The following is a 14,071-nucleotide window of genomic DNA, read 5'->3' on the forward strand; positions in this document are numbered from 1 at the left end:
ATTAAACTCAGAGTGGAGGCGTATGAGGTTGACCATTATCAACACAGGGCTTTCATCAAATGATTTATTTAAATGGCTTTCTAGAAAATAGAGGGCAATGGAATTTTTAGCTATATTACTCGGAGCTGTCGTGCACTCGCCGCTCCTCACATCTTTTTCTTTTTCTTCAGCCTTCAGTTCACAAGCGGGATCAGCTCGTGGTGATCGGTTTCGTCATTTTATTTTATCGAATGCCTGATCAGGATGTAATCTCGAGACCTTTAAATCTCCATCCAGCGTATCAAGCCACCATTGTTTTAGCCGGCTTTTTGGTTGCTTACCATTGCTTTCGATGTTCTAACCAATACTGGTTGTTGAATTCTCGTTAGCGTGAATTACGTGACCACACCAGAGAAAACGCCTCTCTTGCAGTTTTTCCACGATCGGTGCAAACCCATATCGATCGCGGATATTCTCATTTCAGACGTAATCAAAACGTGTCACGCCACCAGTGCAATGCAACATCTTCGTCCCCATTCCGCCGTTCATTGTCCTTTATAGTCGGCCAACACTCTGAACTATAGAGAGCGGCAGACGAACAACATTGCAGTAAATTTTAAATTTGGGACGTGCGCTGATACGGTGATCACAAAGAACACCAGTTGGGGAATGCCACTTCATGCAGGTTGCATTAATGCGTGAAACAATTTCATTACGCAGTTCTCCATTGGCTGATAGCATTGACTCGAGATATTCAAATCGCTGAGTTCTGGCAATGGCAGTAAACTGGCCAGAACTGGGCGATTTCCATATCTCAATGCTATAAGCCAATGGGGAACTACGTTAAGCTCCTCACATAGGGAAACACAAAACCTTTTATACCTGAAGCGTCATGCTTCCGGTTTCCCGACTTGTTTATGTATGAGACAGATAGTGCCTCTTTGCCAGTCGTCAGGCATTGTTTCGCTCTTGCACACAGTGAGCACAAGTTGATGAACCACTCATTTTGGAAGAGGAGAACTGCTCCTCGAAATATCGGTATATGAGGAATAAAAATTCACGATTCGGCATTTAAAAAATAGAAAATAAAATTTGTCTTTTTGTTTCATATGATATATATCATCGCTCATTCATATGATATATATAGATATGAGCGAGGATTATACTGTTTTAAGTTTAGATTTGTATGTGGTATAGACGACATTATTAGGGTTCAACCGTATATCAGAATTTGCGTATGGGGTCACCTCCCAATATAAGGCAGACACAATTAACTACTGAATTATTTTATGAACATTTTCGGTTGAATGGACTTTAAAGGAAATATTGTTAAGCTCAATTGATTTGAAAGAATTAATCGAAGAATATAACTATGCGGATACAATTTGGGAAGAAGTTCATAGTTCTATGCAGTAGTATGGTAGATCTGCTGGTTATGTTGAGGTAGAGAGATTTATTATCGTGACTGGATGTCGAATACCAGTCGACTCAGCTGTAAATGAGTACCTGAGCCAAATCATAGTAATAATTTCGGGCGGGCGCAATGATGACTACATTTCCTCCTACGGTGTACTGTAGTGTATCGTTATGGTCTTGAATGAAGTGTTCTAATACACTTTAAGGCCCTGATCCAATATGGATTGTTGCGCCAACGATTATTATTATTATTCAAGTTAATAACTGCTAGTTCAGTAGCCTGCGGTTGATGTAGATGTGGTTGTGATTTTCTTGCAACTAGTGGTCGCGATGGTCTTTGTTGATTAACAGACTCGAATCCAGATCCAAGCCACTCAGAGGTTGCTTGATGGTATAACTCACATTTGGAATTTCCTCACTAATTCATCGAGTATTATCTTTCGATGAGAAGTTTCTTCCCTTAGGGTTTGCAATTTTCAGTGAATCTTTACAGGCAGTATTCCTTACTCTTTCTATATTAGTTTTTGACCTTGAGGACATTTATCTGAAGAATCGTTCTTTCTTTCATAACTCATATCGAGGCTTAAAAATTGATACATAGCTTCGTGAATAGTGGGACTAACCTGGCTTACATTAGTCCCTGAATTAATTTTTTGTTTCATAATTAATTTTTGGCAAGATAAAGGCCGCATACTTTAAATTTTCAATCACCGTGTATAAATCTTTAACATACATTTGAGTTTTCTGCCCCTGTTACTTGTTACACTTTCTACGGATGTATTGGCTTTGCTTGCTGACAAATTTTAAACGAAAGTCACCAATAATTTTTAAAGTGGTTCCCCCTCCCCCGCCTTTTGACATATTTTTTAAGATTTTGTAGGAACCAAATTTTGTTTGTCCGTCTGTCTACCTGTGTAACGTACATTTTCCTCTGAAACTGTTACACATTTTGGTCAAAAGGCATGTAGTGAATCACATATTTCAACAGGATGCAAAATGTTTTCCAAAAGTACCAAAAAGTACCAAACATATATTGACAAATCCAATGCAATTCCGAATCAACCACTTAACGTTAATCGTCACCACTCTTCATCCTTATTACTTGCGCCGAAGTTTTTACGGTTCCTATTTGCCTGAAAATCTGGCACTAAAACAAGATCATTTCAATATATCATGAAATGAAATTATCATTAATAAATGTAGAAAGTTCCAGATGTGTTTTAGTTTTTTATATTGTACTAATCTTTATCTATTCTTTATCTTTCTAGCATGTGTTTTTCATACACAAAATGGATTAAAGACTGAAGCCGAAGGTGTAAGATTCATACGAGTCCGAGAGGATCTTGAACCGGGCAATGAAATTCTCACGCTAAATGCCTACCCCAGATCATCATTTGTGATCCGAGGAGTAGAAAGATCACATGACCATAAGTACTTTACGGTCAAAGAGGTGAACTCAACTACAGTACAAATTTTACTCAATAAATCACTTGAAGACTTAGTGGATCAGGATGTTCCACAAAATCTATTGAAATTCAGATTATTATGTACTGGAAATGATGAGGTAAGTCAACATTGTTTTTCAAAGGACACGCTATCAAGGACGATGTTCTCGGCAAAAAAAATGATCTCGCCATTCATTACGGATATACCACAAAGATACATACTTTTACATCATTCCAAATGTTCCGACTTTTCTTATAATTTCCACAGGTCGCGTACATGTCAGTCACAGTTTACATCGAGGATATAAACGATCATTCGCCAAAATTCGTAGGTGATCCATATGTTGTTGAAGTGGATGAGTCGACACCACCAGGAACTACAATATTTCAAGGAATCGCAGTTTTTGATCGTGACAAGCCAAATACGCCAAATTCAGATGTTCATGTTACATTCGGGCAATCTGATCAATCCTCTGCAAACTCATATTTCACATTAGAAAGCCCACACCGACCCTATGTTATCCTGAAACGACCGTTAGACTTTGATAATGGAATGCGGGAATTCAAATTAACGCTGACGGCCTCGGATAGAGGGCTGCCCATAAGAACTACAGACACAACATTGACGATAATAGTAAAGGATCACGATGATTTACCGCCGAAGTTTACTGAAGGTGTATACAGGACAAAGATCAACGAGTTTTATCCTATGACTGTAAGTGGTTTACTTTTATATATATGAATGTTTGCTTCGACGGCATTTATTGTTTAAATCTTCGAAAAATTATTTAAGTTTTTTCGGAATTTTGCTATAACTATAGCTCAGTAATAAACTGCACAAAAAACTGAGTAGTTACTGCTCATCCTTTACAATAAGAAGAAGACCTGTGGAATAAAAAGTTCCAGATGTCCCTGTTTCGTGCTAAGGTTGTTTACTTTATTACTCCTAATATATTCTTGGCATCAGGGACCTCATCATCGCTTCATGGAGATATCATAAACATCGCCCATAAATGCTTTCTGAGGAGGATCTTCCACCTTCATTCGGTTCAAGTGACGGCCACCGCAGTCTGCCATGCCGAACTTTATTTATGACTCTAAGGCAGGCCTGTCGAGAGAGGGTGGTAATTCTCACCCCGGGCCCTATTTTCCGCATAATTTTCACCCTGGTCGTGATTTTCTCTCTATGGCCCTGCTGTACGGTCGTGATATAGCTTGAACACTTCATCGTTAAATAGGTCTTTTGCAAATTAACTCTTACTTTGTGTATTTTTTGATAAACATTTGATCACATACTGTGTTGAGGTCTGAAAATAACCAATCATTTCAGCTTCATTGCTTGAACTTAAAATATAAATTTTCCCAAATTATTGTAGACATCCTCACTTCTTTGTCCAGCATGTGGACACGAAGAAAGTTTTTTCCTTCTTGTTGTTATTTTTGATATGTTAATTTCAATGAGTTTGCATTTTATTTCCATTTTCATTACACTAAATCCTGTGCAAGTGCTATGCGTCTAGCAGCCAATATTGTGAGATATTTGAGAGATGTTTAGAGTTGGAATTGATAAAACACAATTGACCAAATATAGGTTAAAACATTGTAATTCATGCTTTGATAAATTTTTAACTACGCTCTTAGTTTCTGAACATTTAGTGTAGATTACAATAGGAGGTACATAATTCAAATAATTCTACTCGTGCTGCTCACATCCATTTAAAGGGATCCAGGCTGCCATTATCCAGATTAGTTTCGATCTGTTATTGAAGAGGTGGAAATGATATATGGATATCCAAAAACTTCAGTTACTGCAGTTTCGTGTGATCGAGTCTGGTTATTTTTTATTTGGATAAACTGTGAAAAGACAGCTAAGAAGATCGGGTTCTATGGACTATGCAGCTTCATTATCAAAATTTTAAGTACAAACTAAACTTTATTTGCCCGTTATAGTTCTTAGAGCAAACCATGCCCTAACTCAAGAAAGACCCTTTTTAATTAATTATCAATAATTTCTATAGGAAATTCGCTTGAAATTTTATATTAAAGTAACGAAGCTCACACATTTCAAAGATGGACCCAGATTGGTATTCAGTCCTCAGTATTCAGTCTGGGTCTCGCTCCCGATATGAATCAGGCAAAGTCCCTTAGGTACTCCCTGAATATCTGCACAAGCCCCGCCACCTTACACTAAGAAGAAATAATACCTTTCTCTGAAGCCGGGTGAATGATAAGCTTCAACTTTTCGGGTGACCAACTAATACCGAAGGCCTCATGGGTCCTCACCAATACTATTAACTAGCTCCTGCAAGCAGCGTGCTCTTTGCCTATCGATTACTTGGCGGAATTCCCACTTGGCGGTTATGAACATCACTTATTTAGAGATCACCTCGGCTTCAGCTTTCGCGCGGAACTCACTGAAGTCTGAAATAGTTCCTTCTTAAACTGGCAGTTATTCATCGGTACATAAACGACTTCCCGTAACCGGCCACAATAACCACTTTTAAGTCCAATAGTAGTTCATTGACGGCTCTTTTATCGGCGTTCGTATTTTATGACTCTATGGCTGATGGTGGTGGTGGTCTTCTACCGTTCCAGGTTACTTAGGAATCCATAACACGTCGGGATTATGACCCTGAGAAGTGGGAGTAGTGCTATATGTATCAGTACACCGTGAAGATGAACCACAATCTCGATACTCCCCACTTAAGAATCAGCATGTGAATTCACCTTTCCCGTACACAATCCAAGTTCGAAAATAGGGGTGCCTACCATCCCTTCTCTTAATCAAAAGGACATATGACCATGGTTTGTCCCGCTGAACAGCCTTCGAATAATGTGTTCCCAATAGACTACTTCTGACGTGACGGCAGTCCCCTTTTTCTCTTCTCATTAGCAGGAGCCTGTTAATCGGGAAGGGCCTGCAAGATCCATATCCATTTTAGCCCCTGTCATTGATTAGAATAGTCGTGAATGCCACTGACTAGCTTCCGTCAACAGAATTATTCTTCCAACTAAGGTCTTTCTTAGGTTGCGGAACCTTATATCCTCGATTTCGCTTTTGCGCACTATATCATTTCGAAGGTATTGTACTGGTGGTCATTGACAGTGTAATTTTCCGACGTGCTCTACCGGTAGCACTGCTCTAACTAACGGTCAGAATAACGCTCTCGTGATTAAGGCGGCGTCATGCCATTGATATTTAGAGCATAGAGTTCTAAATATCAATACCTCTCAACAGTTAAATTATTCCCCACTTGTAAGATAACCTTCTAAAAATGTTCAAACGAACCCATACACTACAACATGGTCAGGCATTGCTTCATATTTCACGATACTGAGACCTATCAAGCGACTGGGCGCTAAGGAGACACTAATTTGTCATCTTCCAGCTTGATACCATAGAGGATTTCTCCTGGAACTTTCAGGAAAGACCTCTCTTCATTTGGATTGATGAAGGACGTCAAACCATTTGGCGATGGTTCCTTAAATTTACTCTCATGAACTTATTACGGTTGGTTTCCAATGCTGTTACCGTGTCATTTTTGTCTTTTTTCGAAGTTCCTTGATCCGTTTAGTTTGATTTTCCTCCATAGCATTCTTCCGTTGGATAGTTTTCGCGACAACTAGTCGACGACTCCATTTATATTATCTCCCGGCAAGAGAGGATCATGCGGCCCAGATCTCACCATTTATTCTCGCGTTTATTTACCGATTTTGGGCCCGATAGCGTTTTGACTTCAAAATTATTACTGTTTCCTGTTGCTGCAATTTATTTAAATCATTTTACAACTCTGTGAAACTCGTTTAAAGGAAGCCCTTCTAGGTTACGTTCCTCCTTAGTTAGGGGTGATGCTATGCGAAACTCAATTCGGAGATATTTGGACTCGACACGTTATTAAAGAAGCTTAGAAACAGGCGATGTACCTGAATAATATCAGACAGCTCTCTTGTGATGCAACATTCGTTCAACTGGATGATGCCATTTCCTTCTATCCAACTTTGAGTCGCAGTTGAACCATATCTGACATCAATATCCTGACCACGTTCAGCAAAGTATATCCAGTGGTAGCATCTTATTAATTGGATCGAACTTGGCGAACTTTATGGCCTTAATTTTAACCTTAGCCAGAATTGGTGCTAATAGCTGGGGATTAAATTTCCCATTACGACCATTTAAGACTGTATTAAATAAAGCTGTTTGAACTCCTTGGTAGCTTACAGCAAGTACATATATACTGTAGAGGAAGTTTATGCTGTTTCGTTTTCCCATATTTCCTTTGATAAGGTACTCATACGCATTAGATTGATTTGGTGGAATGTTGAGTGCATTGAGTTATCCATAGTTCCTTCAAAATTCCTACAACGATTTGTTAGCGATTCGATGACCGACATTAGATTTTTCATCAGGTTTGATGACACCCATCTTTGTGGCATAGTCCGAGTCTAACACCCCGAATAGTGTATCAGCGATTTTACCGACTAGGTTGAGAGCCCTCGCTTACTTCTTTGATGTAGCTTACTCCAAACTACAACTTTTATTTTACAGTGTAAATATATATTCCGGAAGCAACTTACCCCGTTCTTCAATACAAAGCTTCAAGATTGTGAGGTTTTTACTCACTAAAACCTCCCCCGACTCCCCCCTGCCCCATGGAACCACAATAAGGAGTTACATCACGGTTCGGAGTTAGCTCACTTTAGCTATTTCTCCTATCTTGTATGTGAGACGTTCGTAACCGCGCCGTCCTCACTCCTACCGCTTTTTAAGGTTTTGTGTAAAACAAAACCTTATTAGAATCGATTCGATGTCTGTCTGTCCGTCTGTCTGTCTGTCTGTCTGTCTGTCTGTCTGTCTGTCTGTCTGTCTGTCCGTCTGTCTGTCTGTCTGTCTGTCACAGCCGATTTATTCGGAAACGGCTGAACCGATTGTCACGAAAATTGGTAGAAGTATGTGATCTGCCGTTCCCTTTACATGCAGCAACTGACGCCATTTTGTGTTAAGTTTAAGGGGGGCTCCCCATACATGTGAAAGGAGGGTGCAAAATTTTTTTTCATAAAATGTGGCCATGTGGGGTGTCAAATGAAAGGTCTCAATTAGTACTTTTCGAAACTGGTTCAATATTTGATATTTGGTGAAACATAGGGGAGTGAGGGCTCAAAATATGACCCCCAAATAGTGTAACAGGTCTCGTTCTCAGAACCTATCCAACCGAAAAATCTGAAAAAAATCTCAGTAGTGCATCTCTACGAAATCTAGGCCTCAAAATATATCCGATTCCGATATCTGCACAAATAAAGTTAATAATAGTATATTTCCACATTTTAGAAATTTACCCGGCACCCCTCTTATGTTCATCCCAGAAGTACAAAATTTGGCATACGTATAATAAAGAACATAGTGCACAATTTGGTCAAGTTTGAAGAAAATCCAACTATTATTAACAAAGTTATAGGGGGTAAAACTTTATAATTTTTTGTGAATTTCGTGCACTCTACAACCTGTATGACGTCATCATCACATATCAATCTGTCAATACCACAACGAAGTAGGTTCGTATGAATTGGGTGGAAAAGAATTATTTTGTTTTAGTTCTTTAATCATTTGTATATGAATATCAATTATTCCAATGAGACATGTGTGTATGTAGGTATATAGTATATGCGTGCTAATGAACTTTGCGGGTAGAGCCTAATTCAGATAGATATAAGAAGTAAATCGGAAATATGGGTACGATCAATTTATATACGTGCCTATATGTGTACAGTATTCGAAAATAGGCAGTTTGTTTGTTTAGGGTGAGCGAACATCTACGGCTGTAATATGTACGTATGTCTCGTAGTTTTGTATACGGGTAGAAAAATGTGCGTTGAAATTTCTTGGATAAGATGAACACAAAACCTTTATATCCGAAGCACGAGCTTCCGGTATTCCGACTTGTTTCAGTTTGCCCTGGATTGATGTGATCATTGATCGCATCCGAATCTTCCTGCCATATTAGCATTCTCTTCACCACATTTTCAGGTACCAGTGCTTCACCTAAAGTTTCCTCTCGGTTTCTCCTCTCGTCCCAGAACCTTTGACAGTGGAAGAATATGTGCTCTAGGTCCTCGGGGACTCCTTCGCAGTTTGGATAACTGGGGAATTGTCCAATTTGAACCTGTAGAGGTACTGGCGATATCCCCTATGCCCCGTCAGAAACTGGATAAGATTATAATTAATCTCCCCATGTTATTTTCCCAGCCGCTCCTGCCATCTATTTACAAATCTCTCCCTTTCGGCGTTCTTCGTCTGCAACAAAGGAGGAACTGACTTTAGATGGTATATACTCGTAATCTTATTGCCAAGATATCAATTCGCATCATTCCGGAGCTCAAGAATGCAGCCTAATCTGAGATGCTGTTGAAGGCAGAAACCACCCTTACATGATATGCGAAATATCATTCCGCAGATAGTCATGCTCACCACCCTAGCAATAAGTAGCCTACAAGTTTACCGTGACCCTCCCACGTTGGACATCATTCTTGCTAGGGCCATACTTGTCATCGATCCCTTGTCAGAAGCATATTGCACGTGTTGTTTAAAACTTAATTCCGTATCTATCATCACTCCCGAGTATTTGATGGTCGACTTGGAAATGACGATGTGATTGCGGATTCCAATTCCATCTTAATTTCGCTTCCGGCGCATTGTAATGAGCAGTGCCATTCCAGCGCTCTCTAACCAAGCCTTAACAGCACTGATTAATTTGCAAGCGTGTAACTCAGCATCTTCTAGATGCTTTGCGTCATCAACCAATGCTATATTATCGGCGACACCTACCTCCCCCGGAACCGGAAGGTTAAGTATCAATAGTTGATCTGGCTTTATGGAACCCATACCGCCAATCTGAGAGGCCTCCCAAAGTAAATTACCGGCACCAATATTTCGTCATAGTGTCTAGAAGACATATGGGTCCATAAGAATGGTTCACCTGGAGGTTTATCAGCCTTAGGCAGCAGTAGCAGCTTCTGCCGCTCCATACTGTAGGGAATACCCGCTCGAACATGCACGCTTCGAACAATTCAGCATCCGGTCTGGATTTTACGGCGAGCTTAAGGGCTCTGTTCGGTATGTCGTCCGGACCCGTAGCTTTGTTATCACCTATTCTACTCAAGATCTCCAACAGCTCGTCCGTGGTCACTGCAAGAATTGCCGCCACATTTAGAGATCTCTGTAATGCGTCAGTGCTCCTCTCTGGGCTGCTGCGAAAATAACCCCTGGATGATTTTCAGCAAGAGAGTAGGCGTGATATTTGGGGATGACCGTCGTCCCATCACAATTTTATAAGTGATCAACCACTTATTTACATCCGCTTCCGAGCAGAGCTCCTTAAAGTAATCCCTCTTGCTCCAGTGAATGGCAGGCTTGAGGGTTTTGCGGGTTACCTTGTAAGCATGCTCCCTTTATCCTTGATCACTCCTTCCTACCGCAATTTGAACCTGAAGCCCTTTTCGGCTTGAAATATTCTGTTTCCCTGGCCTGCGGTTTCTTCCTCACTTCAAAGATGTTTGCCTGGTGATCGCGGTTGGTGTAGGTCTAATGCTAATGTGCCAGAACATACCACGTGCAGGGCTGACAAAGGTCAGGTCTACGATTGGGGAGATTGCATCTCCTTCATTGGTCAAAGCTAAATCCAACTGAGCAAAAGCCTCTAATAGACTTCGGCCCGTTGCGCTACTCTCCCCGCTTCCCCACTCTAGGATCCAAGCGTTGAAACCACCGGCATTCACCTTTGAACTTCGTCCCCTTGTATCGAGAACAAGGTTGTCTGACATGTCTTCAGATTCAGACAATGTGAGACTGGGTAAGGCGTAGCAGCTGTACACATACACACCGCTTATTTTCGCCCACACGAAATCACCCACTGACTCATTGTATAGCTTGGGGACCGCACGCCCATATCGCCGCTCCACCAGTTGAGTCTGTGACCCATACACCACCGTCACGGTTTCTGTAGGGTAGGCAATTTCCATCTAAGTTTCATAAGTGGTCTGTTCATGTAAGTCTTGAGCCGGGTCGCTGATTGAGGTTTATTTGAATAAACCTCTTTTCTTCATTGCAATCAACGCCTTCCTGTATTCCGGGCATTTACCACTTACGGCAATATGCCGGTTATCCCCTCCTTCCTTTTCTTCGCACAATAGGCACTTAGGGTCCCTAATGCACTGTTTGACAATATGTCCTTTTCCCCTCTTCTGCATCGATCGCTAGCACTACGGTTCGGTGTCACTTGGGTCGCCTGTGATACTGTTGGAATGGCACGTTTCGGCTTTTCGTTGGGACCTCTTTCCTATTATAAAGGATTCTAATGGCTCTCACCATATTTTTAATAGTTTGATGCACGTTGTGCTTGTCCTTGATAAACTCGGACAGCTCAATTATTGTTGCTCCAAGCTGCTTGAAAGACAGGTCCTCCGGGTCAGAGCTTTGTTCTCTATGAGTCTTGGCCGGATTCCTCCTTCTAAACGCCGCCGTAGCATTTAATGTGCTTTCCTGCGTTTAATATTTTGCCGTCTTTGCCATTGGTGAGAATCGAAGAATTGAGAGAGCTTCTCCTGAATGCATCAATTTCCTGGTCTCGGAGTACCTCCTGTGGTCATCCCTCTTGAAAAATGCGGTGGGTGTCGAACCCGCCTTAGTCGGGCAGCGATCTCCTTTCAATTCATCATTTTTTGCGTTCGACATTAGTGTTCTTGACAAGGTATTACTTCGCTTGAACACCTTCTTCTCCAATTATGAACAACTTATAGTATTAGATGCGACGGTGGCCAAGTTGTCCACCACTAGACACTGTGGTCGAGGGATAACGACGGCCGGGAGCTCGCTTGCTCCCTCGCCAAAGCCGCCGGTACTGGGCTTACGAGCCCCCGCACCGTGAACTTCCTCGTTCACTCTTCTTCCATGTTGGTTTCCATAGCCTTTCCATAGCCATTTTGATCAACGCACCAGATATGAGCAAACACCAGCCCATGCACAGTCAGAAAAGAAAAGTAGATTAATACATATTTACTCATCAACAAGTACCCCAATTCCCCAATCGGGCTCGTACCTCATGGGTCATCTGGTCACTCCTCACAGGACTGTCTGTTTGTCTGTCCGTCTGTCACACGCATTTATCTTGGAAACGGTGGAAATGATTGACAGCAACTCTGGTGGAGAGACGGGACCTGTGAACGCTCACGCATACAGCGTTTTTACATCATTCTAAGTGGAACTTAAGATAGGAAGGGACACGAAGCAGCAATGTAGGCTATAGCATAGAGGATGACCCTGCCAAGTTTGAGGGAAATCGCACTATTACTAACAAAGTTATAGTAGATCAAAATTCTAGCTCTTGTGCAAATTCAAGACTTTGAATGCCAGGATCACGCGAAAATGGATATTCTCACATAATATATGCATATATTAGGTGCTTGGTTCTAATCAGACAAATGTCGACTCAAAGGTTTTTAGAAAAGAAATACCCAAAGCCTTTCATACCTGAAGCACCCAGCTTTCAATTTTCCGACTTATTCTGATTTCGACGTTGCTTTTTGTTTACTCATTATACGCTGAGGTCATTGGTGATGGGTTCGAATGTCATGTCAATGACTAAATGGATCACTTTAGTAGCTAAGTAGCAAAACACAGCGAAACAAGCTTTTTTGTGGCCACTTGCTTCCAATTTTGAAATGAATCCAGATAGACCCAGCAAATTCCCCGCCGGCATTAATAAATGGTCTAGTTGGCTGCAATCGGTGATCATGTAGATCTCCCATGGTCTATCTCAGAAATCTTGACTTAGTTCTGCATTGTTGATCCGACGACTTTTTACCCCTAATGAGTAAAAATCCTTGTCTGGCAATGTTCAGTAACGCCGGTGGCCCTGCATGTAAGCCTTATTACGCAATTGTCGGCAATAAGATAACTGATAGTATAGCTACTAATTCCTTATATGGGTAGCAGTAATCTATTGCCCCCCCCCCCTTCTTTATCTGATTCTCCAGCTTTCTCTCAGAAATAGAGCAAGTAGGGAGAAGATCATTCTAGAAAAAAATAAATACAAACTAAATAAATTCTGTAATACGTTAACGTTGTGTACTATAACGTAAAAATTGGATGCTTTGGCTAAATTCGGTTGAGGGTGTGTTATAACAAAAATAGGAACAGAATAAATATATCTTTCACTAAATGATTCGACGAATTCTATGACTAATATGAACAAAAATCCTAGGGTCGCATACTCGAAATTCCTCTGCGTTTCGTCCCACCAATCCAAGCCTTCGATCAGGATTCCCTGAATGCATCTCTGATGTACGACATAATATCAGGAAATGAACGGAAACTTTTCAAAGTTAATCCTAACAATGGTCAAATGTTCCTCATTAAAGAAATAGACCTTGAAGAAGAGAGTCTTCCAGGAAACACACTCGTGTTGCAAATTGAAGCAAGACAACGGGATACACCGCTAAAGAGAGCAGTGGCCAGGTAAGTAAGAGTTCAAATAGGTGAAATTAATGGTCTTACTAAATTTTATTCGAACTTCATCCTCCTCTATCCAACATTATCTTTGTCAGAGTCGAAATTGAAATTTTGGATCTTAACGACAATGCACCAGAATTCGAAGTCGACCTTTACAATATTTCGATCGTGGAGAATCTTCCCAGTGGATTTAGTGTCCTGCAAGTGAATGCCATAGACCGTGATCAAGGCGAAAATGCAGAGTTCTTTTATAATGTGTCAGCTGAAAATCCTAGAGGAGCATTCGTAATCGATCCTCGTACAGGATGGATAACTGTTCGTGACCACACTCTCCTTGATCGTGAGGTTCGCAAATCTATTACCATGACTATTAAAGCGGTTGAAAGAATTCCACCATACGATAAACGCTCTGAAAAGTCTGGAACGGTGCAGGTGGAAATTACCCTTCTCGATTCCAATGATAACACTCCACAATTTGAAAATGGCAATCTCTACGAGTTCAAGGTTAATGTTAATGCTATTATGGGAAGCGTTATTGGGAAAGTTTCTGCAGTCGATCCTGATCAAGGGAGAAATGGAATGATTACATATGAACTTCAGAGACCAAAGGGGAGCGGCTACATTCCATTTAGATTGGACTCTCAGACTGGAACTATGTTCGTGTCAGGACCTTTGAGGAAAGGAAGAATTGCTCTTTTCGTGGAGGCATCTGATCAGGTATGTAGTAATG

The 14,071-nt window shown here is 41.0% G+C and overlaps 1 protein-coding gene across 1 annotated transcript in view; it reads left to right on the forward strand.

The window, feature by feature from the left end:
* Window positions 1-14,071, forward strand: part of LOC119652367 (cadherin-89D) — a 225,788-nt gene that overhangs the window by 172,781 nt on the left and 38,936 nt on the right. Inside the window, exons 2-5 of the mRNA XM_038056459.1 lie at window positions 2,664-2,959; window positions 3,109-3,555; window positions 13,094-13,347; window positions 13,437-14,058. Of these exons, the coding sequence (XP_037912387.1) occupies window positions 2,664-2,959; window positions 3,109-3,555; window positions 13,094-13,347; window positions 13,437-14,058 (1,619 nt within the window). The remainder of the gene's footprint in view (window positions 1-2,663; window positions 2,960-3,108; window positions 3,556-13,093; window positions 13,348-13,436; window positions 14,059-14,071) is intronic.

This window comes from Hermetia illucens, chromosome 3, assembly GCF_905115235.1.
Source record: "Hermetia illucens chromosome 3, iHerIll2.2.curated.20191125, whole genome shotgun sequence".
Lineage (NCBI taxonomy): Eukaryota > Metazoa > Arthropoda > Insecta > Diptera > Stratiomyidae > Hermetia > Hermetia illucens.